General features: G+C 36.2%; 2 protein-coding genes and 1 long non-coding RNA gene across 3 annotated transcripts; 2 read left to right on the forward strand and 1 right to left on the reverse strand.

Annotated features, from left to right (window-relative positions):
- Positions 1–2,710: 2,710 nt before the first annotated feature.
- Positions 2,711–10,129, forward strand: XYLT (beta-1,2-xylosyltransferase). The gene is made up of 3 exons (XM_086557046.1): positions 2,711–3,403; positions 6,203–6,352; positions 8,685–10,129. Exons 1-3 carry the CDS (start codon positions 2,744–2,746, stop codon positions 9,405–9,407), a joined length of 1,533 nt encoding a protein of 510 aa, XP_086413172.1. The 5' UTR covers positions 2,711–2,743; the 3' UTR covers positions 9,408–10,129.
- Positions 10,130–14,582: 4,453 nt separating this feature from the next.
- LOC147503905 (uncharacterized) lies at positions 14,583–14,915 on the forward strand. Its single transcript, XM_086605005.1, has one exon. The coding sequence runs from the start codon at positions 14,583–14,585 to the stop codon at positions 14,913–14,915; it is 333 nt and encodes a 110-aa protein (XP_086461131.1).
- Positions 14,916–16,739: 1,824 nt separating this feature from the next.
- On the reverse strand, positions 16,740–18,005 carry LOC147503906 (uncharacterized). Its single transcript, XR_015220293.1, has 3 exons — positions 17,653–18,005; positions 17,338–17,431; positions 16,740–17,213 (listed from the first exon to the last, which is right to left on the reverse strand). It is a non-coding gene; the product is annotated as an uncharacterized LOC147503906 (long non-coding RNA).
- Between the last annotated feature and the right edge of the window lie 5,390 nt (positions 18,006–23,395).

Consider the following 23,395-nt stretch of genomic DNA (forward strand, 5'->3'; position numbering starts at 1 on the left):
TTATTCACATAATTGGTCTAACAATTATGATTATTAAGGGGTTAAAACTACAGTTTTGGGCTCTTATCAATTGATTGATCATAATCCCACATCCTCTCGCCCGAGATAAATGCCATCCACCCGATACGTAAATAACTATCAGCGTATCTGAATAATACCGCACTAACAAAGTAGAAGAGGAAGGCACGTACATATTCGTGGATCGACTCCTCCCCAGTATGATAGTCTTTCGGCTTCTCCTTGAGCCTATTCAAGTATCTCGAAGTAAACCAACTCATACTTATAGCTCCTCCCTTAAACTGCTCAGCCGATAATCTCAAAAACACATCTTCCTCATCATCTTCTACCAAATCAAAACCTTCAAAGAAACTCATTACCGTAGTAAAAACCTCTAAATTTTCATCAAAAGGAACGACATCTCCATATAACCAATTGGGATACCCGTGAGCATTGTGAAATCAAGAGGGATAATCCCAAGCTCACCCCATGGGAAATGGAATGTGTGGGTAGATTGCCACCACCGCTTAACTATCCCAAACAACAACGCTTGATCATTTTGTCTCAAATTAGAATTTAAAAAATTCCCAAATGGTGTGGCGGCTATAATATTGGTAACCGTAACAAAATTAAGATCCATTTTTTATTTCAAACAACGCCACCATGACACAACATTTGAAAGTACACAATGCACTTTCCATAGGTGTACTTCCTACATTCATCCAACACACAATACGATATAATTTCAACTTAATTTTTTTTAAAACAATGCGATAAATTCAAACTAATTACACAATAACAAACTTGATATAAACTAACATAAAAAAAAATAATTAACATAAAAAAAAATCTAAAACTTACTTGAGACTCAACCACTCGATTTGCTACGTGTCAGACCGATGTTGATGCTAACGGTGGGTGTTCCTCGATTTCACAACGCGGTGGAAAATTAAACCTAAGTTTAATTTCGTCCTCCTTGCCCACATTTTGCGTTCTTGACGACGATCCTTTTTTCCCCTCTTTTTTGGATATTTTGACATTTCCAAACCATCGGGAATGCTCTTCATGTGGTGAGGTTGGTGGGGAATCATTAGGGGTGGGTGGAGAAGTCATTAGGAATTGAAGTTTGTGAAAAAAAGTTGTTAATGGAGGCAAGAAAATCACAATGGAGGCTAGGAAGAAAGTAAAAATGGAGCATGTTCGCGTCTGTTGATATTTGACTCACCAGACGGGATGTTACATTCCGTCTCAATCAAAAAACCTCCAGACGGAATCCAACATCCCGTCCGAGATTTTTTTATTCACCTTTGCATTGCACAGCTTCATCTTGTTTTTCACCAAAACGGTGAAAAGATGGTGAATAAGTACCTACGTGGCGGTGATAAGGGGGGGATTATTTTCACTTGCATTGCAAATGCTCTTAATAAATTTTTGGAATCATCTTTTCCAGCAAACCCAGTTCTGAAATAAAATTTTCTTCTAATTTTATGTTCTTTAGTGATGAGGAATTTCAATTTACAGGGTCTAAGGGTATAAAACATTATTGCAAAATCTAACAGGTGTACTCTCACATCTGGGCCACTCATCAGGCAAGGGTGTGTGTGTATTGCTCCAAGATGTACTGCAATCAAGGTACGAGATGACTGCGCACCCATACATCCCGCATACTCTAAAAGCTCTAAAACATTATTAGATGAGAAATTGGGAATAAGAAGGGTAGTAGAGTAATTTTGTTTTCTTTGTTTGAGTAGTGGATTTGAGAGAGTAGTAGAAAATTGCAGACACGTCACCCAGTCACTAAACCGGGCCAAAATGCCTTTATTCGTAGAATTACTCTTTGATTTTGAGTTATTGAGTTTACCAATTTCAATAACAAGGAATTAGGCCTAACACCCAATTTTGGAGAAAATGAAGTCTAGAGGACACACTTTTTGGTGAGTAACTCACAAGGACAAATTTTAGAAATTAGTAACTCACGAACCCACGATTTCAAATTTTGTAACCCTCAAGGACAAAATAAGTTGGCCCGACCATTTTACTTTTTTTAAATGTCAGTTATACCCTTTCGTGAAAATAACCCTCAAGGACAAATGACCAAGATTTAAAATACATATTTTCCAATTTTACCCTTTCTATCATTTTACTATGAACAATGAGTGTTCATACCTTCTGCTGATGTATGAACAATGATTGTTCATATCCAAATAGGTGAATGTACCTTATACAATATACTGATGTATGAATATTGAATATTCATAGTAAAATGATAGAAAGTACTATGAACATTCAATGTTCATACCCAAAGGATTATGAACATTGAATGTTCATACCCAATCAATATTCATACCTAAGGACTGTGAATATTGAATGTTCATACCTAAAGAACTATGAACATTGAATGTTTACTATGAACATTGAATGTTCATACCCAAAGACTATGAACATTCACCAGGTCGTTTCGTCTGGGCGGCGCAGTTAATTATTCCGATTAGGAATATACTTGACATTTCATCTACCCAATCCGTTTTTTATTTCAAAACTAAAAAGGTGTCCTTAGAGTTACTTTTTCGACATTTTTGTCTTTTGAGATTCACTCTTTGTTTCAATAATACACAACGAATAGCGTAACACGTGTCATCACGTAATTAGTTTTCTTTCACTTCAGTTTAATGAACTAAAACGTTTCCTTAATAAGACTTACGAACTGAAGAAAACATCATAACAAGAACCAAAGAGCAAAAAAAAAATGAACATAAGAAAAAATGTAGTAATAAAACTCCTTCTCTTTCTCTTTGCACTAAACTCCATCACACTCTTCTTCTACTTCTCTTCACACCCACACCATCTCTTCCATCAAAAGCCCACCACAACTCATCATAATACACAACAACCCCGCAAGGCTTTAACTCAAAACAATCAAAAGAACGTTTTTTTACATGGCAAACCATGGCCTATACTGCCATCTTACCTACCTTGGACACTTAACACTAAAATTTTACCAAGAACATGTGAAGGGTACTTTGGTAATGGATATACTCGACGTGTTGATGTATTGTTACAAGAAAGAGGAGGGGGTGGTTGGTTTAGATGTTTTTATAGTGAGACACTTGAGAGTTCTATATGTGAAGGTGGTAGAATGAGGATGGATGTAGAAAAGATTAAGATGTCTAGTGGAGGGGAGAAGTTGGAATCTGTTATTGGTAGAGGGGAAGAGGAGGAATTGCCTAGTTTTGATGTGGGGGCTTTTGAAATTGAGGTTAGTGATGGGAAAGATATTAGGAAGAAGCTTGTGGATGATGAGTTTCTTGATGAGTATGTTCCGAATGGCGCTATTCATAGACATACTATGCGTAGTTTGATTGATTCGATTCGGTTGGTGGATTCTAATGAGTTCAAGTGTTCTCAGGTGAGCTTGATTTGTTTAACTTTTTTATTAGTTTGGAAATTGGAGGAATTTAATACAGTTTTGATTTGTTAAATAAGTTAGTGTTCATAGTTGACTAATTTTGAGTTGCTTATTGATTGAGTCAGCTGAAAAAATGAAGGATTTTTGCCTGGTGAAGTATATTGGATTGTCTGTGTAGTGTAATAACTTGGGATGAGTGCAATTTTTTTTGTTTCTTTTTTTGGAATTATTAAGGATGAATTTGAATTGAATCTTAGTTGCTTACAGAAAATAATCATCCTGATTCTCCATTATATGTTCTAGAGTATATGTTGTTTTTCTGTCCATTTTAAACTGTCATTAATTTACGTTGCTATTTATGGAGACTAGTTGAATTGTAAAGCTATTCTGAACTCATGGTTCTGGTTAACTATACTCTAGAGTTTATGAAGACTTCTTCACTTATAAAGCCATTTTGAGTAACAGTTCCATTCACAAAAGGAAATAAATCTGCAATACTGAAAATTTTGACTCCATGGGTAAGAGGAAAGGAACCAGTACACTCATTTGGAGCTTATGTTGAGAACTGAAGAATGTCAATCTTCACAGGAGTATACAATATGGACAACCTGTAGAATCTTACACAGTACTTTTCTTCATGAGGTTATAAGAACCGCAAAAGTTTTGCAAATGGTGCCGAATGTCATCATGAATGGTTTTAATCCGTGAAACAAACTCATCAACTATAACACGGAGTTGGGACCTAGGAGGAATAGATGCAAGATCCGTAGCAGTTAGAGAAAACATACCAAGCAGTAATAAAGACTGAGAGGCCAGTTGAATGGTTAAGCTTGAACTGCTGGAGAAAGAACAAACTGCAAAAACGTCGGATCATCAGCAATCAAGTGTTGGAGTAAATCACCCAAACTGTGATTAAGGTTTTGTTTGCCATTGTTAAGGGTAGAAAGCACCCAAAAACTGTAATCAACAGTTTAAAAGTTTCAAAAAAGTCTTCCAAAAGTATCCAGTAAATTTTGCATCCCTGTCAGAAGTAATGCTAAATGGAATCGGTGGAGATGAACCACTTCATGAAGTATATGGGAGCAAGTTGACCTGCATTCAAAGTTCTATTGCAAGAAAATGTGCTATGTTGAAGACGCTGTCCACCTCGACGAAAACAATGTCCACTATTTTGTTACGTAAGTCACCGGATATTACGTGATGTGCCAAACAATATGGTGGTGTTCCTGGGGATGTTCCTAACGATTCAAAGATATTGTGATGGATGTCCTACATCAAGCCAAAGATAAACATGATTTCCCACCCCAAGGTTGTTAGCAGGCAATGTCCCGGTTGCCTGTGTGGTATTACCAATGGCGCGTAACGGCAGTGATGTTAATAAGGTTTGTGATGATCGAAATTTTCATTGTGATCCTCTTGATTGGATCAAAACCCTCACCGTATTGTGGGAGTGGATTTAGATATTAATTGAAGATTGTCTCCTTCCTCCCTGTCTTGAACAATGATATGCTCTTTGCGTGTTTGTTACAGTGCTAGCTTAGAAACAATCTACATAAGTTGTGCTGAAATCGATAATCCCACATCGGGAATCTTAATCCTTGAATTTAAATAAATAATGCTTAGGGCCTCTCCACTCATCACCAATTGGTTTTGAGTTGGATGCCCATCTTTAATGAGTTGCTTTGTTGTTTGGACATGGTTAGCTACAATATCCTTAGCACCATCCACCCTTGGGTTTCTGCACCTTTTCCCCTAGCTTTCTTCAGTGGCATGTTGTGGTAGAAGAAATGGAAGATCAAGCCTGGCATAAATACATATTTGATGCTCAGTCACATTGACGTGGATATGAGTGTCGGTGTCTGTCACGGCGACCTATATATAAAGCAGGGCACGGGGAGAGAGCTAATTAAAATTAAAACTATTATTAATCTTTAGTTACACATCTAATTCATGGGCTCAAGACCTTACAAAGCGCCTACTTATAAATAACTTCCTTTGAAACTGGCATATCATGGAGTTGTAATTATGTTAATAGATTATTTTCTTTGTCTTTTAGGGTATAGAAGAAACCCTAGTTTGAAATGGTATGCACAACATGTCTGTGTGTCCGACATGATTATTTTTAGAATATGAAGTGTGTATGTTACTTAGGTTTGATGTGTAGTTCTTCGCAGAAGGAAGAACACCAATAATAAACCAGTAAAACCACACAATCAAACAAGAGCTTCACGAATTAATAGTGATAAGAACAGGCCTCAGCTAGCATTGGAATAAGGAGATAGATAAATTTGTAGGCTTTTAGATAGAGCACTTGGCTAATTAGAACTTCAGGCATTTTGAAGTTTTCGAGCGAAGCATTTGAAAGACGAGTCTTCTTTTGTGACATGGTGTGGATCCCATTATTGGTGCACAGAATAATATTCTTAAATTATTTTTCTCTTGTTAACTTAGGTTTTAGTTTAACAATCATGTCAATCAGAATATTTTTTAAAAAGAGCATTACATTGGTTACAGAGTGGACAACTCGTTAAATTTGTAAATAATCGTAAGCATACAGTGAATTTTGAGACAGAGTAGAATATAGCTTTTGCTACTTAGTGGGATTGCTGACAGCTGATGTAATCGTCTAGAAATTTATTTATATTTTTCGTCTAGAAATTATGCTGGAGAAGGTAATGAGCGGCAAATATTTCAGGCCAGGAGTGATTGTATGCTTGCTTTGTTATAAACCAACTGCATGTGGTTTTTCCTTTGGTATACTTGAAGAAAACTCTAAATGTGTAGCTGATGATATTGCAGTGGGTTGAGGAGCCAACGCTTTTGGTGACACGTTTTGAGTACGCAAATCTATTTCACACAGGTACAGACTGGTATAGTGCTTATGTGGCTTCCAGAGTCACGGCCTTGCCTAATCGACCACATTTGGTTTTTGTAGATGGCCATTGTAAGGTACACATCAACTTTCAATTTATCAATTTCCGTTTTATGAATTTGCTACCCGTTATCTTTTCTCTGTTTTGCCACTTTTCTCTTTTCTTAAATGACTGTGTCCTTTATTACTCATTCATTGCAGTGACGTGTCTATAAGTTCTTGGGTGATAAGGTTCTTATGTCATCCAAGTATGTATTATAAAAGCTTCTGTCGTACTATGTTTTTGCGTCAAGTATGGGTAGAGTTACAGGTTCTGGTGTTTTCTAATTATATTTGCTAATCTTTCTTTGACCTGGTAATGGTGGAATTTGAATATGGAATTGAATTTAATAGAAGTAATAACTCAATTTTTAATCAAACAAAACAAAGTACTCAATAGTAAGGGGATATCTCATGTCAAAGGGGGGGTCTCTAGAAAAACTCGATATTACCTAAGTCACATTGACACAGATACCTGTGTCGGTGTCTGACACGGGACGTATATGAAGTATGATGACACGGGGACACAACTAATTAAAAAATAAAATTACTACTATTCTTTAGTTACCCAACTAATTCTTGGGCTCAAGACCTTATAAAGCGGTTCCTTGCAAATATGGAAGTGGCATATCATGGAGTTGTTAAAAGACACCCTAGTTTGAACTGGTATGCACAATGTGTCCGTGTGTCCGACACAAATTTTTTTAAGAATATTAAGTGTCCATGTTACTTAGCATAATACAGTAATAATAGTTATAATAGTTAAACTACTAATAACTATTAAGTAATGAACCAATAAGGATTTGACCTCCCCCCCTCCTAAAGTCATTCCCCCAAACTCAGATTCCTGGCTCCTTCCCTGCTTCAGTCTCAATTAATTCAGCCCAAAATCCAAAGCCTTCACTTGGAAGCAGAACTTCCAGTAAGCTCTCAAATCCTTCTGGATTCTCTCCCCCTCTTAAATGGACCATCTAATATCCGAGTACACTTCAGTACTGATTTTTCTAATAAAATTTGGTTGCCTATATGACATTGAATTCATTCCAAAACAACAACCTGTATGTCAGACACAATGGATGAAGATTTGGTATAGCAGATCCTCTCCTTGCAGTGGACCCCATGCCTCCCCATGATTGACCAGAAAAGATTTTTTGCACGCTCTAATGTAGTATTGTCCATGCATTGACAGTAATCTCTTAACGTACCAAAGCTATGGGTTTGGATAAACTGCTTGGCAAAATACTGAAACATCTTATTGTGCACAATGGACGCCAAATTAACCACAATGACCTTGAATGAAGAACTTCGTAATACGACTCATCTGCAATAGTGCGAGTATTAAAATTCAAGGAGTTCATTTTCGTTCCCTTCAAATTTTCTTAATTTTTGCTCAATTGAGGATAAAGACGTAGTAGGCCAGGAATGGTGAACATTGACGGACCTTGGCATGACGTGAAACGCCATGTAGGACTCCAAAAGTAACATTCAGGAATAACGCTGAGAATATTAATAGAGCATGTTTGTATAGTTCCCCATCATTTTATCGAGGAAACAAAAGTTTCCAGAGGCATCTGGAAATAAGATTGGTAATTCAAGGGTCTCATATAAAGTCATGAACGGACCTCATATAGGAAGTTAGGTTCTAAAACGAAAAGCAAGACACAATTGCAAGGGGTCTAAGGGACCAATTACACGGAGCTACTCAAATTAGAGAAGGGAGATGTGCCGGTGCCAACTTGTCAGTCACTGTCATATATATTCCTCCTACTAGAGATTCCAGGATGAGCAGTTTAAAAGAGAGAAGTTGGCATTTGAAATAGATTCTTCCTATTTTTTTATTTTTTTTTATTGGCAAGCCTGTTTTAAATGAGATCAGTAACTTTTTGATGCTGGCGGGGTTCGAGCCCCAGACCTCTGGTATCATCACCCAAAGGTTTTACCGACTTTGCTAGTCGGCACCTGAAGATTCTTCCTATTTCAGGTGCATTAGAATTAGAATTTAAGTATGAAATAGATTAAAGTTGGAATTCTAGTACATAAGTAGTTTAAAAGAGAGAAAAGATACATGTGCTTCACTTGAGGAGAACCATGTTATCTGCCTGAATTTCTGGTTCTTTTTTTTTGGGTTAACTGGGATTACCCCCCACTTAGGATTTCTTCCACACACATGCACACACACACGCCCAATTAACTGGGTTAACTTCATTGTGTGTAATTTGGGGGTGGGGGTGGGGGTGTTAATACTAGTTAGCCCTTTTTTTTACATAATTCATGGAAACAGACATCTTGAGTTGTGCTTGTCCGTCATAATATTCATCAGGACAAGCTATCTAAAAACCTATTCACGTGGTATTCATTCAAATATTTTAGGCACCCTTGGAAGAAACATGGGAAGCACTTTTTTCAAGTGTGAGGTATGCGAAGAACTTCAGTGGCTCAGTTTGTTTTCGCCATGCAATCCTCTCACCCTTGGGGTACGAAACGGCGCTCTTCAGAGGACTTACTGAAGTGATTAATTGCCAGGGAGCCACTGCACACGATCTCTGGGAAAACCCCGATGATGGGAAGACTGCACGGTTATCTGAGTTTGGAGAAATGGTAAGAGCTGCTTTTGGTTTTCCAGTGTACAGAAACAGGGTGCCAAAACCAGTCACAGTTCATAACATCCTTTTTGTCCGTCGGGAAGATTATTTAGCTCACCCACGTCATGGTGGAAGGGTTGAATCAAGGCTAACCAATGAAGCAGAAGTGTTTGACTCTATCAAGAGCTGGTTGGCTGACCATTTCAAATGCAAAGCTAACCTTGTGAATGGATTGTTAGCGCACATGTCCCTGAAGGAGCAGATCCGTGCTATTCAAGATGCTTCAGTCATTATTGGTGCTCACGGTGCTGGTCTCACTCACATAATTGCTGCAACACCGAATACAGTTATTCTTGAGATCATCAGTAGTAACTTCAGGCGACCACATTTTGCACTAATATCACAGTGGAAAGGTTTGGAATATCATGCCATTAATCTAAAGGGATCATTTGCAGAGCCTGAAATTGTCATCGACAAATTTAGCAGCATAATGAAAACTCTGGGATGCTAAGTTTTTATAGCCATGTCTGGAGAACTTGGACTTTCCCATTTACTTTGAAGGCTTAACAGAGAGTTTATTGTGTGTTTCATGGGTTTGGCTATCATCATTCTGTGGGGAAGGGCGGGGGGCAAGAAGTCGGTTCATTAATGTGAAGTACGAGGTTTTCCATGGTCAAATTGCAATTATCCCTGACAATTCCTTGGCTGTGGTTCCAACAATTCTCAGAATTCAGAATGGTGTACACACTGAAGAAAAAGCCTGATGTCCATGGTAGCCGCTTACTGACGAGGATCCATTTGAGAATTCAGAATGGTGTACACACGAGTTGGATCCATTTGGTAGTTGATCGAGTTGAAGCATTTGCTGATTCAGCATATGCCTCTATTCACTCGGAGAACCGTTGACCCTTGAGACCAGTTAGTGGTGTGCCAAGGTAGAATAGATTGTTTGCTAGTAACTCGTGTGGAAATGACATCATTATTGAGGAGCATTTTGTTGACAAGAATAGAACTATTGAATACTTATACCGGGGTATGTTCTGCAAAACCCCTTAATTTTTGTTAGCATTTCTTGGTAAGAAACATGTGTTGCCCTTTGGTTTCTCGCAACCCACCTATAAAGACAATTTTCGTGTTTGACACGTTATTCTGTTAAATGGAGTACAAAAATTGTGAGTGTTCTCGATTGCTCCTACAACTATTTCTGTTAATATTCACAACATCCTTCCTATCTTTTCAGTCTTGTTCATTTTTTTATTTGTGTACTTTGTTCTCTAAAAGTTTATATCACATAATGGTCCTGAACTCCTGAGTCCTGATTAATGGAATATTAGAATAAAGCGCACATTTAAAAGGAGACACCTATAAAAGTTCTGTGATTCGTCAACTATTTGTCGTTTTGCCTGATCTGAGTGTTGCATTCTGGCAGCAATCCTCTATAGAAAAGTGTTGTGAGGTAAGTACCATTTGGACTTTACATTGCAGAGGCCCATAAGGATAAAATGAATGGGCATCAAACTATAGCCAAATACACATAATAGGCAACAATTTTTTTTTTTTTTTAACACTTTGGGCATCGTGGTTTTTAATTTTAACAACGTGGGAATTTTGTATGTTTGCCATCCAAATCAGGTAACATAATGATTTTTTTTTTTAAAATTTTCTTAAGTATATTATAATTACATTTTATTTCCAAAATGTCTTTTATGTTGTGGTCCATTACATTTAATTTGATATGAAAATATCACGTGTAATTGTAGTTAAATGTAATTTTTTTTTTTTTTTTTTTTTTTTTTTTTTTTTAAGTGGAAATTTTATTCATAATGGTAATGAATTTTACACATAATTAGGACAAGCGTGCAACAAGCTGCGCTGCAAGTCCTTTCTGACTAGCAAATCCTATTCTTCTAAAAACAAACTCATTAAACCCAGCTGTCATAACGTTTTTGTTTTAATTTTTAATTTTTAATTTTTAATTTTTAATTTTTAATTTTTTTGCAATTAAATTATTTTAAAAGTGGTTCGTGAGTGTAATTCTCTGTCTATGTTGCATGGACGCTGACACAGACACTGACGCGGCGACTCGGTTATATCTCAAAAAAGTAGGACGCGAACGTGGCAAATGACGTAGAAATTAATTATTATTTAGAATTTTATTTTATATAAATTGAACATTAAAAACTAAATTAAATTTATCAACATTCATAAATTCAAAACTATTAAAGATAAATAGTCACAAAATTAAGTTTAATATTTTCTAATCAAACTTTAAAAACATGTCATAAGTCTTAACAAAACAAAAAATGAAAAAATTGAGTTTTTTAATGTTATTTTGATTTATTTTTTATTTTTTTAGGGTCAAAATATGCGTCCTGATTGCGTCTTGACCCACATCAGATTTAGTTGACCACGTCTTGACCGTGTTGACCGCGTCCGACGCGCATACATGCCGCGTTCGACGCGGACGTAGCCCATTTTTAGGTGCGTCCGTGCTTTAGAGGCTTCTGTTAACTATTTGAGATGGAGCGTAGACGGAATACCTACAGTGTTAAAATTGAAAACCCCGATGCCTAAAGTGTTAAAAAAAAAAAAAAAATGTGTTGGTAAGTATGTGAAATTGGCCATAGTTGGATGCCCATAAATTCATTTTTTTCCGACAAACAACTTTTGGGACAAGACCCATTTAAAAGAGAAAAACAGAAATCACATAATACAACAAGCACAACATAAACTCAAACTTCAAACTTGGTTACTGGCGGTACTAATCAAAAGGAGAATCCTCATGAAAGTCATGAAACATTAACTTCTTGTAACCCATTTGGGTTCACCAATGGAGTCTTGCGTCGATAGCCACTAGTTCTTGAAACAATATGACTTGTTTAAATAATTAAATTGTTTCTGTGATTCTGAAGGAATTTTTTTTTTTTTTTTTTTTTTTTTTTTTTTTTGGTTTCCTGAAAATAAACTAGGGTTAGACAGACCCCATCTGTATTAACCAATAAAAACTATAATCTAGCATGCATCTTCCTAGAAGCATCTGAAGGAAGTTGGTTCTCTCAATTCAACCTTTTCATGAAATGTCCTTTTCCGCTTGTTTTTTTACATTTATGATGATAACTAAAAACCTGGCTTTTACTTTCTTGGAAAGCACTTCCAATTTTCGAGTGAAAATAACTCGTAAAGACAAATAGCCCAGATTTGAAATAAATATTTTCCAATTTTACCCTTTCAGTTGTTTGCTATGAACAATAAGTGTTCATACTTTATGTTGATGTATGAACATTGATTGTTCATACCCAAATAGGTGTACCTCATGTAATATGTTGAGGTATGAACAATGATTGTTCATAACTCATGTTGAGGTATCAACAATAATTGTTCATACTCTAATATATGTTCTTACTGATCATACATTATGTTAAGGTATAAACATTGATTGTTCATATATACCCCAAATAGGTATGAACAATGATTGTTCATAGCTCATATTAGTACGAACAATGATTGTTCATACCCCAAATAAGTATGAACAATGATTGTCCATACTCCAATAGATGTTCTTACTGATCATATATTACGTTGAGGTATGAATAGTGATTGTTCATATCCCAAATAGCTATGAACAATGGGTGCGTGTTCATAGCTCATGTTGAGGTATGAACAACCCCAAATAGAGGTATGAACAATGATTGTTCATACTCCAATAAGTGATCTTACTGATCATACATTATGTTGATGTATGAACAGTATGAACAATGAGTGTTCATAGCTCATGTTGAGGTATGAACAATAATTGTTCATATTCCAATAGGTGTTCTTACTGATCATATATTATATTGAGGTATGAACATTGATTGTTCATACCTATTTAGGTATAAACAATGAGTGTTCATAGCTCATGTTGAGGTATGAATAGTGATTGTTCATACCCCAAATAGGTATGAACAATAATTGTTAATACTCTAATAAGTGTTCATACTGTTCATACATCACATAATGTATTATCAGTAATAATAATGATTGTTCATATGAATGATTGTGCATATGAACAATGAGTGTTCATAGCTCATGTTGAGATATGAACAATGATTGTTTATACCCCAAATAGATATGAACAATGATTGTTTATACTCCAATAGGTGTTCTTACTAATCATACATTATATTGAGGTATGAACATTATACCCCAAATAGATTGTTCATTGTTTATAAAATAGATATGAACTATGAGTGTTCATGAAGTTTATATTGAGGTATCATAAAAGATATGATTGTTCATAGTTTATATTGAGATATGAATCTAAAGGTTGGCTAACCGGGGCTACCCCCAACTTCCCCCAAAAAAAATATATTAGTATGAACACTAGCCCATAGGCCCACAAGTCACAATCCCAGTTTGTTCTTGTCCTGTTTCCTGTTCTTATTAGCTAGGGGTGCCTCTTTTTTCCGAAAACCTAATTTTTTCGAATTTCAATCCAATATTTTTCTGAATTTGGCAATGATATTTGTGTTCCGATACCCAAAATTCCGACATCCGATTTTTCGAAAAATAATTAGATCGGAATTAGATGTGTTTTCAAAATCCGATCCGATTTCCGATTAATTTTTGAATATTTAACATATAGCAGTCTATTTCATATAATTACTAAATTAAAACTGCAGATAGTTTACAAACCAAATAAAAACCATAGAGAAGTAGAACATTGTTTCTCTCACAATTTCAAATAATCAATATTGTCATTCTAGTGCATGTCTCAATTTCTCTCAACTTTCTATTTACTGAATTAATGCATTAACATGAAGAAAATACTTGCTGAATGAACGTATTAAAAGGTCTAACTTGTTTACTGAATTAATACATTTCAAAATAATTGCTAAATGAATGTATTAACTGGATAAAAAAATGGTTATCCTAAAAGAGAATCCAATTATATAATTCAAATTTCCAATTTACTTTCGTATTTTGCAAATTCCGAAATTTCTGAAAATTTTCCGATTTTCTGAACTTTCCGAGAAATGCCACATATACCTCACATTCAATTCAAAAGACACTTTTACGTATTTATGCCAATAAAGTGAGAGAGAGAATTCGTGAGGAAATTGGTGATGCAAAATTTTGTGTCCTGTTGATGAAGCACAAGATAATTCAAACAAGGAGCAAATAGCAATTGCCCTAAGATTTGTTGATAGAGGTGGTTTGGTTAGAGAGCATTTTCTTGGTATTGTTGGTGTTAAAGACACTTGCGCTTTAACTTTGAAAGAAGATATATGCAATATCCTTGCTCGCCATAATTCGTATATTATAAATATGAGAGGTCAAGGTTATGATGGTGCTAGCAATATGCGTGATCAATGGAATGGATTGCAGGCATTGTTTTTGAATGAGTGTCCATATGCATATTATGTGCATTGTTTTGCACATTGTCTACAACTTGCTCTAGTTGCGGCTTCTAAAGATGTTTATGATGTTTGGTTGTTTTTTTTTCAAGTTAGCTTCCATTGTTAATCTTCATGTTGCGCCTAAGCGTAAACAGGAGTTGGAAGATACTCGGAAAAATGAAATTGATAAGCTGGTAGCTAGTGGTGAATTTGTTACTGGAAAAAGAGCTAATCAAGTTTCTACTTTGCAATGAGTAGGAGATACTAGATGGAGTTCTCATTTTGCTTCGTTTTGTAGCCTGAAAGAGATGTTTGATTCAATTTGTATAGTTCTTGAAAGCGTCATGAAGAACGGGTCAAGCAACTCTATGCGTGGGGAAGCTAAAGGTGCTATTCTTGCAATGAAAAGTTTTGAGTTTGTCTTTCTTTTTCATTTATTGCATAAGACTATGGGAATTACTAATGTCTTGTGTAAAGCCCTGCAAGAAGAGTCCCAAGAAATTTTAAATGCTATCAGCTTAGTCTCCAGTACGAAAGCACTTCTTCAAGAATTAAGAGGATCTTCTTGGGACGCTTTCCTTAGCGATGTGATTTTGTTTTGCAAAAAGCATGACATTGATATGCCTGATATGGGTGCTTGACATATTGCAGTTACAGGTTGTTCTTGCCAACAGAAAGATTACATTACAGTTAAGTATCACTACCGCGTTGAGTTATTTAATGTTGTAATAGATTACTAGTTGGTGGAATTAAAGAACAAATTTCCAGAAGAAATAATAGAGCTTCTTTATCTTAGTTCTGCTTTGGATCTGAAAGATTCTTTTAAGTCCTTCCGCATTGATGACATTTGCAAACTCGCAGAAAAGTTTTATTGTGGAGACTTCACGAAACAAGAGATACATCATTTGAGAAGTCAACTGCAACATTACAAACTTTATGTGCTCAAGCATCCACTTTTTCAGAAATTGTCTACCATCTCCAAATTATGTCAAAGACTTGTTGAAACAAGAAAGATAAAGATCTATTATTTGATTGATAGATTGATTTGTCTTGTCTTGACACTTCCTGTTTCCACGGCAACTACAGAACGAGCATTCTCAGCTATGAAATTACTCAAAACATGACTTTGTAACAAAATGGGGGATGAATTTCGTGCAAATTGCATGGCTATTTATATTGAACGGGAATATGCTAAAGAAGTTGATTTGGATGCAATAATAGATGTATTTGATAAGAATCCACGCTGGTCAAAATTTCAATAGTGTGATGCTAATGTACTATGTTATTCTTGCACATTTCTTTGTTATGCTTGTCTAGGTCTATAGTGAAAACACTCTTTTGTCCATTTTGGGTAAGGTAATAAATGCGATAACTCTTTTGTTTATCAATGTTAGCTAATTATGAACTCAAATAGATATTCAGATAATTTTCCGTAGACATTGATTATTGGTTCCTAAAAAAATCTTTAAAGGTTAACTTCATGGCAGCCCCCCTGATCTAAAATCCTGGATCCGCCCCTGGTTCATACCCCAAATATATATGAATGAACAATCATTGTTCATACTCCAATAAGTGTTCTTACTGATCATAGCTCATATTGAGGTACAAACAGTGATTGTTCATACCCTAAATAGGTATGAACAATGATTGTAGGTATGGACAATGATTGTTCATACTCCAATAAGTGTTCTTACTAATCATACATTATGTTGAGGTATGAACAGTATGAACAATGATTATTCATACTCCAATAGGTGTTCTTACTGATCATACATTATATTGAGGCCGGTATGAACATTGATTGTTCATACCCCAAATAGGTATGAACAATGAATATTCTTAGCTCATGTTAAAGTATGAACAATGGATCCGCTTGTTTGGTGGACTGCCCAGTGCAAATTTAGAAACTTTTGCGTGGAAACTTTTGTTGAGCAAAATTTTGCATAATAAAGTTTTCCCTAACTTTCCAGGTGCTTGGTTCGCTCTCCATACAATTTTTTATCGTATTCAAAACATTGAAAATAAACTGATAAGAAGAGCTTAGTAAGCTCACACAGGAGAAATTTAATTTCTACCCAAATAAAATCAGCCACATAAAGAGCTTGCACAATCGACATATGAATAGCCAATTCAGTTACTCCTAATATAACATACAAAACAAAGAAAGAGAAGGGAGAGTAGAACCTATTCTTGCAAGGACATGATATAATTTATGTATAACATAACTGAGAGACTATGGAAAAGAAAAGTATCACTAAATTAGCAAATTCATAAGAATATGACAGTGCAAGATATATTGATCAAGTCTACCACACAAATTATCACAGACTAAAGGAGGGACATAAGTATGGTACATCATACATGTGTACATGAGAGACTCATATTCTGTTACATGAGAGACTCATAAGCATGAATATCCAACAAACATAAAAAAATCCAGTAATAACTATTATGAACCAAAAAAATCCTTTCTAAAACGCATCAAAAGCAATTACAATCTCACAATTCTCCAATACGTCCACGCAAGTCATGTAGCATGTCTTTTCTACCTTCTTCATCAATTAATATAAAGATTTCAGCTTCACTACAATCCTTCATCAGAATTCGAAAAACTGCATTTAAAAATCGAACACTAAAGCCTTCAACACCAAAAACGCCATCTCTTAACTACTTTCCAAATGTCAATGGGTCAACTATTTCTCTAAGCTTTTCAAGATTTTTATTGACTCCTTCTAGAATCTCTATTACCTCATCTGTATTTTGCGCTTTCTTAGGAGGTGGTTTTGTAGACGAAGAAGATGGTCTCTTTTTAGTACTTTTGGATGACATGCTATCTTCCACTTCTTCCACATCATTATTCTCACAAGTTGCTTGCTAATCGTGTGAATCTTCTGTGGTGTTGCTATTGATATCATCCATACCATTAAGTGCAAATGAACCTGGAAACAATCAAATTATAATGGGATATATATGTAACAAAGTAAATTGGTATTTAAAATGTGAAAAATCAGTCAAGACACCTAAGCAAACTTATGTATGTATACAATTTAAGGAGACTATCACCTGTTGAATGAGACTGGCCCATGACAATTGTAAGCTTCTCAAAGTCCCACTTGATCCCTCTATCTCTAAATGCCTTGAATTTTTTCGACTCTTTCTGTATTTCAAAAATTAAAGTAATGATTTAAAATGAAATTAAATAAATGATCATACCATATCATGATAAAATGCTTTCATTGAATGTTTTCAGTTACATGCCATAGTCAGTTACATTAAACAAGGAATGACACACACACAGAGCTACAAGTCTAAGATACATCCATGCTGCAAGTTTTAAATCAACATATATATCTAACACTTAAAAAATAAATCACTTACCTCATTTTCCATAATCTCTCTCCAATAATCATTTGAAGCTTCCAACTCTTGCTTGGCTGGTATATAAGCGACCCCGCTCCTTCCTTTGAGCTCAAGAAAATTTCTATATTCAAGCTTCATCTACCGTTGTCTATTATCTATGGGACTTTGTTGCACTTCTTCCTCAGCTATCTCCGAAAGAGCAGGTCTCATAGCTTTCCACACATAATCTTCCAATTTGTTCATACCACACTTTTTGCCATCCCTCGTTGCTTCCACTAACATACCAAGAAGCACATTGTCCATTGCAGTGGTCCACCTCATTTTCCTCTTCTTATCTTCGGTTTTCTCGTTAGATTCACAATCATTTGCCATTCCTGAACCAAACTCAATTAAATTTACATAGAAAAAACAATACAAGACCAAAATAGAACATGACAAACGTCTTGGTTATCAGCACAACTAGAGTTACTATGAATACACAATATTTGAGCAGTACACATCTTAATCAAAATATATAAAGATAAACAGAATATAGATTTACTTATGCTTGGTTTCTTCTATAATTATTGTAGTCTTGAAACAATATTCATGCCATGTCAAGCCTAAATTGTACCCATCTATTTCTTGCTATGCGGCTTGACTGGCACATACTATTTGTACTTGGTACTTGATCTACAGGTACAACTGTAGTTGTAGCAAGTTCTCGATCAACTTCTTCCAAAATTTCATCATTCGGATCTACCCCCATGATGTGATTATGAAGCATAAAACACGCTAATGTCATCTTAACTTGCGTCTTATATGAGTAAAATAAAGAATTTGCAGACAATACAGCCCAACGCTTCTTCAATACACCAAATGCTCTTTCAATTGCATTTCTAAGATGCGAATATCGCTCATTAAATAGTTCTTGCTCAGTCTCTGGAGTACGGCCTACTTGCTCAGAGAGATGGTAGCGGGTACTACGATAAGGTGCAAGAAAACCAACGTTATTTGTGTAACCTGCATCTACAAGATAATACCTCCCTACAAGTAAAAAAGTATAATCAAGACATTTTAATAAACCTATCCAAGTAAGCTAGGGTAACTAAATAATCATTAAACCTAGACAATTGGTGTTACCTGGAGGAACAACGAATGGGTAGGTCTTACAAGAGCATTATCCAAGACTCTTTGATCATGTGTCGTTCCTTCCCAACCAGCAAGTACATATGTGAATTTTAAATCAAAGGAACATACTACCAAAACATTTTGTGTGGTTTTTAGTTTCCTCCCTCGAAACTTATCTTGTAATTCAATAGGTACAGTGGCTGTTACGTGTGTTCCATCTAACGCTTCAATGCAATCCTTAATATATACCCATATTTATAAGAATTTATTTTTCAAATAAAATGTTAGATGGAGCTCAATAATTTATGTGCTTACCTTGAAATAGTTTGAGAAACGCAGATCATTGGCGATTTGTGGGGGTGTTCCTCTCCCATGTACGGTTTGTAAATGATTAGCCACTAAGAGATTATACAAGCGAACCACACAATGTAAAATTTCATTAAATTGACGACTAATTGTTTCCCGAGATCGAAAAAATCTCCCTGCCACCACCTATGCTTTACATTGTGACCAAGTATGTGAAGAAACCACATCACCATCTCCTCCAAATTACAGTTATGGTTCTCCCTTATAGTTCCTTGTTCTCTAATTAATGTACATAACCGCTTAAAAGTATCCAGTCCCATTCGTAAATTATCGCGACAAGTATCATTGTCATTTAGGACCCGATCCATATACATTTGTCTATCATCATCTCTGTTAACATGTGGCTCTCAAGATATATTAACAAAAAATGAGTTGAGGCTATAACATTTGCTGCTGCTGCATGAGCTGCAGCAACTATAGCGACATTCCTTATTTGTGCATTCTCATCGTCCTCCATCTAAGATTCCACAACCAAAAGGCTAAAATATTTAAAGCTGGCCGAATAAACATCTATAATCCATCAAACTACACAACAATATACACTAGTCACAGCCAAGAACCACCAAATAAAGCATGACTTTCATACTATAAACTACAACAAATAAAATATTGGGTGTCCTCTAATGCTAATGCGCCTAAAAGTAATTAAAAAATAAAATATTATAGCTATGCAACACGACACTTGAACCCACTAATACTATGAACTATGTTCACAAATTCAATGTCCACTAGAGCATTGATGTTTTTAGGAATGATACATTTATGATGTAGCCTTCTGTAAGCAGTTCTTAATATGTATCTGACACTTTTGTAATCCTTACTCTTTATTAATCAATTACCTTTAGCAAAAAAAAAAAAAAAAAATTAAATTAAAAAAAAAAATGTTCACAAATTCAAAACCCCCCAAATACAAATTTAGTCAAACCAACTAACAATTGATAAATACAACATACAAATCATACCTTAGAGAAAAATGAGAGAATTTGACGTGAAAAAAAAAGCTTTCAATCGTAGAGTTAATGGCTGAATGAGATAAGCTTCGAACTGCTTTCAATCTTAGAGTTAATGGTCGAAAGAGAGAAGCTTTGAACTGCTTTCAATCGTAGAGTTAATGGCCGAAAGAGAGAAGCTCCGAACTGTTTCAATAGAGTTTTAGTGGGTGTCAAATTTTAGATCGTGAGAAGTTAGAAAATTGTCAGGAGAGAGAAGTTAGAAAATATAAAGTTTTGTCCTCATTTTTTAGATGCAAATTTTCTCTCGTTTTTTAGATTTTTAGAAATATTTACAGTGGTCCCCACATCAGTTTTTGCTACCAAGCACAAGTAAATTTAGAAATAGTGGTAAAGTTTTCTAAATTAAATATTTATCACGTTTTACAGGCGAAACAAGCGGACCCAATAGGTATGAACAATCAATCATATTCTAATATATAGGTGTTCTTACTGATCATATATTATCTTGAAGTATGAACAATGATTGTTCATATGAATAGTAATTATTCATACAATGATTGTTCATACACTATATACTGGGCTATATACACTGGGTCGTCGTTTCGGTTAGACAGGGCCGTTTATTATTTCGCATTAGGGGTATATTTGATATTTTATCTACTCGAGCCGTTTTTAATTTCGCATTAAGAGTATATTTGACCTTTCATCTACGGGGTTATTATGAGTGATTTTTTTAAAAAAAAAATGTGTCCTTAAGAGTTACTTTTTTCCCAATCTGTTGGTGAGAGTTTCTCCCTATTTCTCAAACCAACCAATGCCTCCATAATTTTAAGTATTGCTATTTGCTAGGCCCTCAGAGCAACTAGCGATATTCTTTTAAGTGATGAATCTGTCTATATGCAGTGAGGCAAAGCTTCTAGCGTTGACTACCGTTGAAGATAGAAATTTCCATTCGAAACAGTCTCTTTCAATTTCCCTCGAAGTGTTTAGCTTTAGGTTATAGTAAAACAAATCCCTCAAGGTTGACGTTAGTAACAACTTGTCATTGTGGATGTATAAAACCTGCGAACCTAGTGGTAACTTGAAACCTCTACAGCGTAAATGGTGCTCTGCAACTAATGAGTTGATGTTGATTGTGTTATTTGTGTGTTTCTTAACCCAAACCTGTTTTTCCTAATCCTCCTAAGCTATTAAGCTGGAAAGGTGCAGTTACCAGCTTTACTTACAAAGGACACTGTTGAATGTTGATCCAATTATCAAAGCTAGAACTTTAAAATCTTTGTTAAGTTTTGGAAAATGACCGTTTCGAAACCCTCCATGACGTCCAGATCACCCTTGCCAAAAATCTCCAAGCCATTTGTAAGATATACGCCATTATTACAATATTCCATGCCCGTGTAATAATGGTTACATATCTGTGTTGGGGATTATACCAATACCAATCGGTTCCCCCACTACACAGATAACTTGTATGAACTCAATTCAACTCCGGACAAAATCCAAATATCAACTACAACCTATACTAACATGCCCAACTCGCTAAACAACTATTAACAACAGATAATAATGTAAAGCAGTAAAAGCAAACCACAACACAAAGATTTACCGTGGTTCGGCCAATGATGCCTTCTTCCACAAGAGCCAGTTCTTAATAAAGTGGGAAGGAAGATTACAATCTCTCCTTTTCAGTCTCTCACCTTTCTAGATCACTCTTATCTCTTTACAGGGTTCTATCTCTGTAAAGGTTATCTCTCTCTCTTTGTTTTAGTCTGGATTCCAATCCTTCTGACTTGTTTGGTTAGGTTTTCCAAAACCTTGATTTTTGGTTTTATCTCCAAAAACCAAATTTCGCGGGTACTGTAGCAAGCCCACGGAAAATAGACTGGGCGCTGGCGCTGCCACTCTGGGCGAAGTCGCTTAAAGACCTGAAGCTGGCGGCTGGGCCTTTCACTCTAAGCTGGTCGCCTCTATTCTCTTGGAACTCGAGCGTGAGTCGCCCTATCTAAGCTGGCGCTGGCGCTCGACTCAAGCGATGTCGAAGTTTGCGTTTGCTGTCGACTCGGTTTCTCTCCTCATGTGAGGGATAACTCAACAATCTCCCCCCTCGAACGGTGAGGGGGCTACCTCCATGCAATTGCCAAATCAGCGGGAGGAGTGTGTCGCCATTCCGCAATAGCACAACAAACATCAAACTTACCTTCGGTAAGACTTTGGTCATCATATCCGACCCGTTCTTGTCGGTATGGATCTTCTCGATACACAAATGCTTGTCTTCGAAAGTACTTCTCTAATCCAATGATAACGCGTGTATGTGCTTGGATCTAGAATGAAAACTTCGGATTCTTGCTCAAGTGGATGGCGCCCGATCACGTAGATAGAACTACAAACTTGTTTTTAGCCCTAGTTAGTTCGAAGAACCTCTTCATCCATAGCAACTCTTTGCAACACTTTCGATGGCTGCAATATACCGGCTTCAGTAGTGGAGAGGGCAACACACTTTTGCAACTTAGATTGCCAAGAAACTGCTCCCCGCAAAAGTAACCGGATAACCGGAGGTGGACTTCATCGTCAGTCAACATCACCGCCATGTCCGTGATCGGTGTAGCCTTCAAGTAAGGGCTTACTTCCCCAAAGCACAAACATGATTTGGAAGTGCCTTTGAGATATCTCAATATCCACTTAACACCTTCCCAATGCTCTTTACCGGATTTGATGGAAATCGCTTACAACCCCAACGGCGAAAAGCAATATCCGGTCTAGTACACACCATGGCATACATCAACCGCCCATCTGCGGATGCATAAGGAATCTTTTCCATCTAACTCTGCTCATGCTCACCCTTAGGACACATCTCTTTTGGTCATGCGGGCGGGCCACCAAGCGATTAACCGGGCCCGGCTTTGATCCATGTTGAATCTCTTCAACACCTACCAATGTAGCTTTCTTGAAAGCCACAACTTCCCACTCTTTTTCATCACGAAAGTGATCCGCGATCCCAAGTATCGCTTTGCTTGACCCAAATCCTTCATCTCAAAGGACTTACTCAAGTCTTTCTTCAGCTTGGATATCTTGTTGATGTTTGGGCCAACTATCAACATATCATCCACACAAAGATAATAGCACTATGAAATCCCTATCGGAAATCTCGAACAAACGCGACAATGATCGGAAGCGGACTTCTTGTATCCTTGCTTCACCATAAAGGAGTCAAACTTTATGTACCAATCGTCTCGGTGCTTGCTTCAACCCATACAAGCTCTTTATCGGCTTGCATACTAGGTGCTCCTTGCCTTTGACCTCAAACCCCGGGTGGTCCATGTAGACATCTTCTT

Source organism: Coptis chinensis, chromosome 4 (assembly GCF_015680905.1).
Source record: "Coptis chinensis isolate HL-2020 chromosome 4, ASM1568090v1, whole genome shotgun sequence".
In the NCBI taxonomy this organism is placed as follows: Eukaryota; Viridiplantae; Streptophyta; class Magnoliopsida; order Ranunculales; family Ranunculaceae; genus Coptis; species Coptis chinensis.

Bases quoted from the DNA above. Each gene is read 5' to 3' on its own strand.
- LOC147503905 (XM_086605005.1), top strand. From the start codon at position 14,583: ATGTTTGATTCAATTTGTATAGTTCTTGAAAGCGTCATGAAGAACGGG.
- XYLT (XM_086557046.1), top strand. From the start codon at position 2,744: ATGAACATAAGAAAAAATGTAGTAATAAAACTCCTTCTCTTTCTCTTT. The intron at 3,404-6,202 runs GTGAGCTTGATT...ATGATATTGCAG, and splicing joins ATGAGTTCAAGTGTTCTCAG to TGGGTTGAGGAGCCAACGCT. The intron at 6,353-8,684 runs GTACACATCAAC...CAAATATTTTAG, and splicing joins TTGTAGATGGCCATTGTAAG to GCACCCTTGGAAGAAACATG.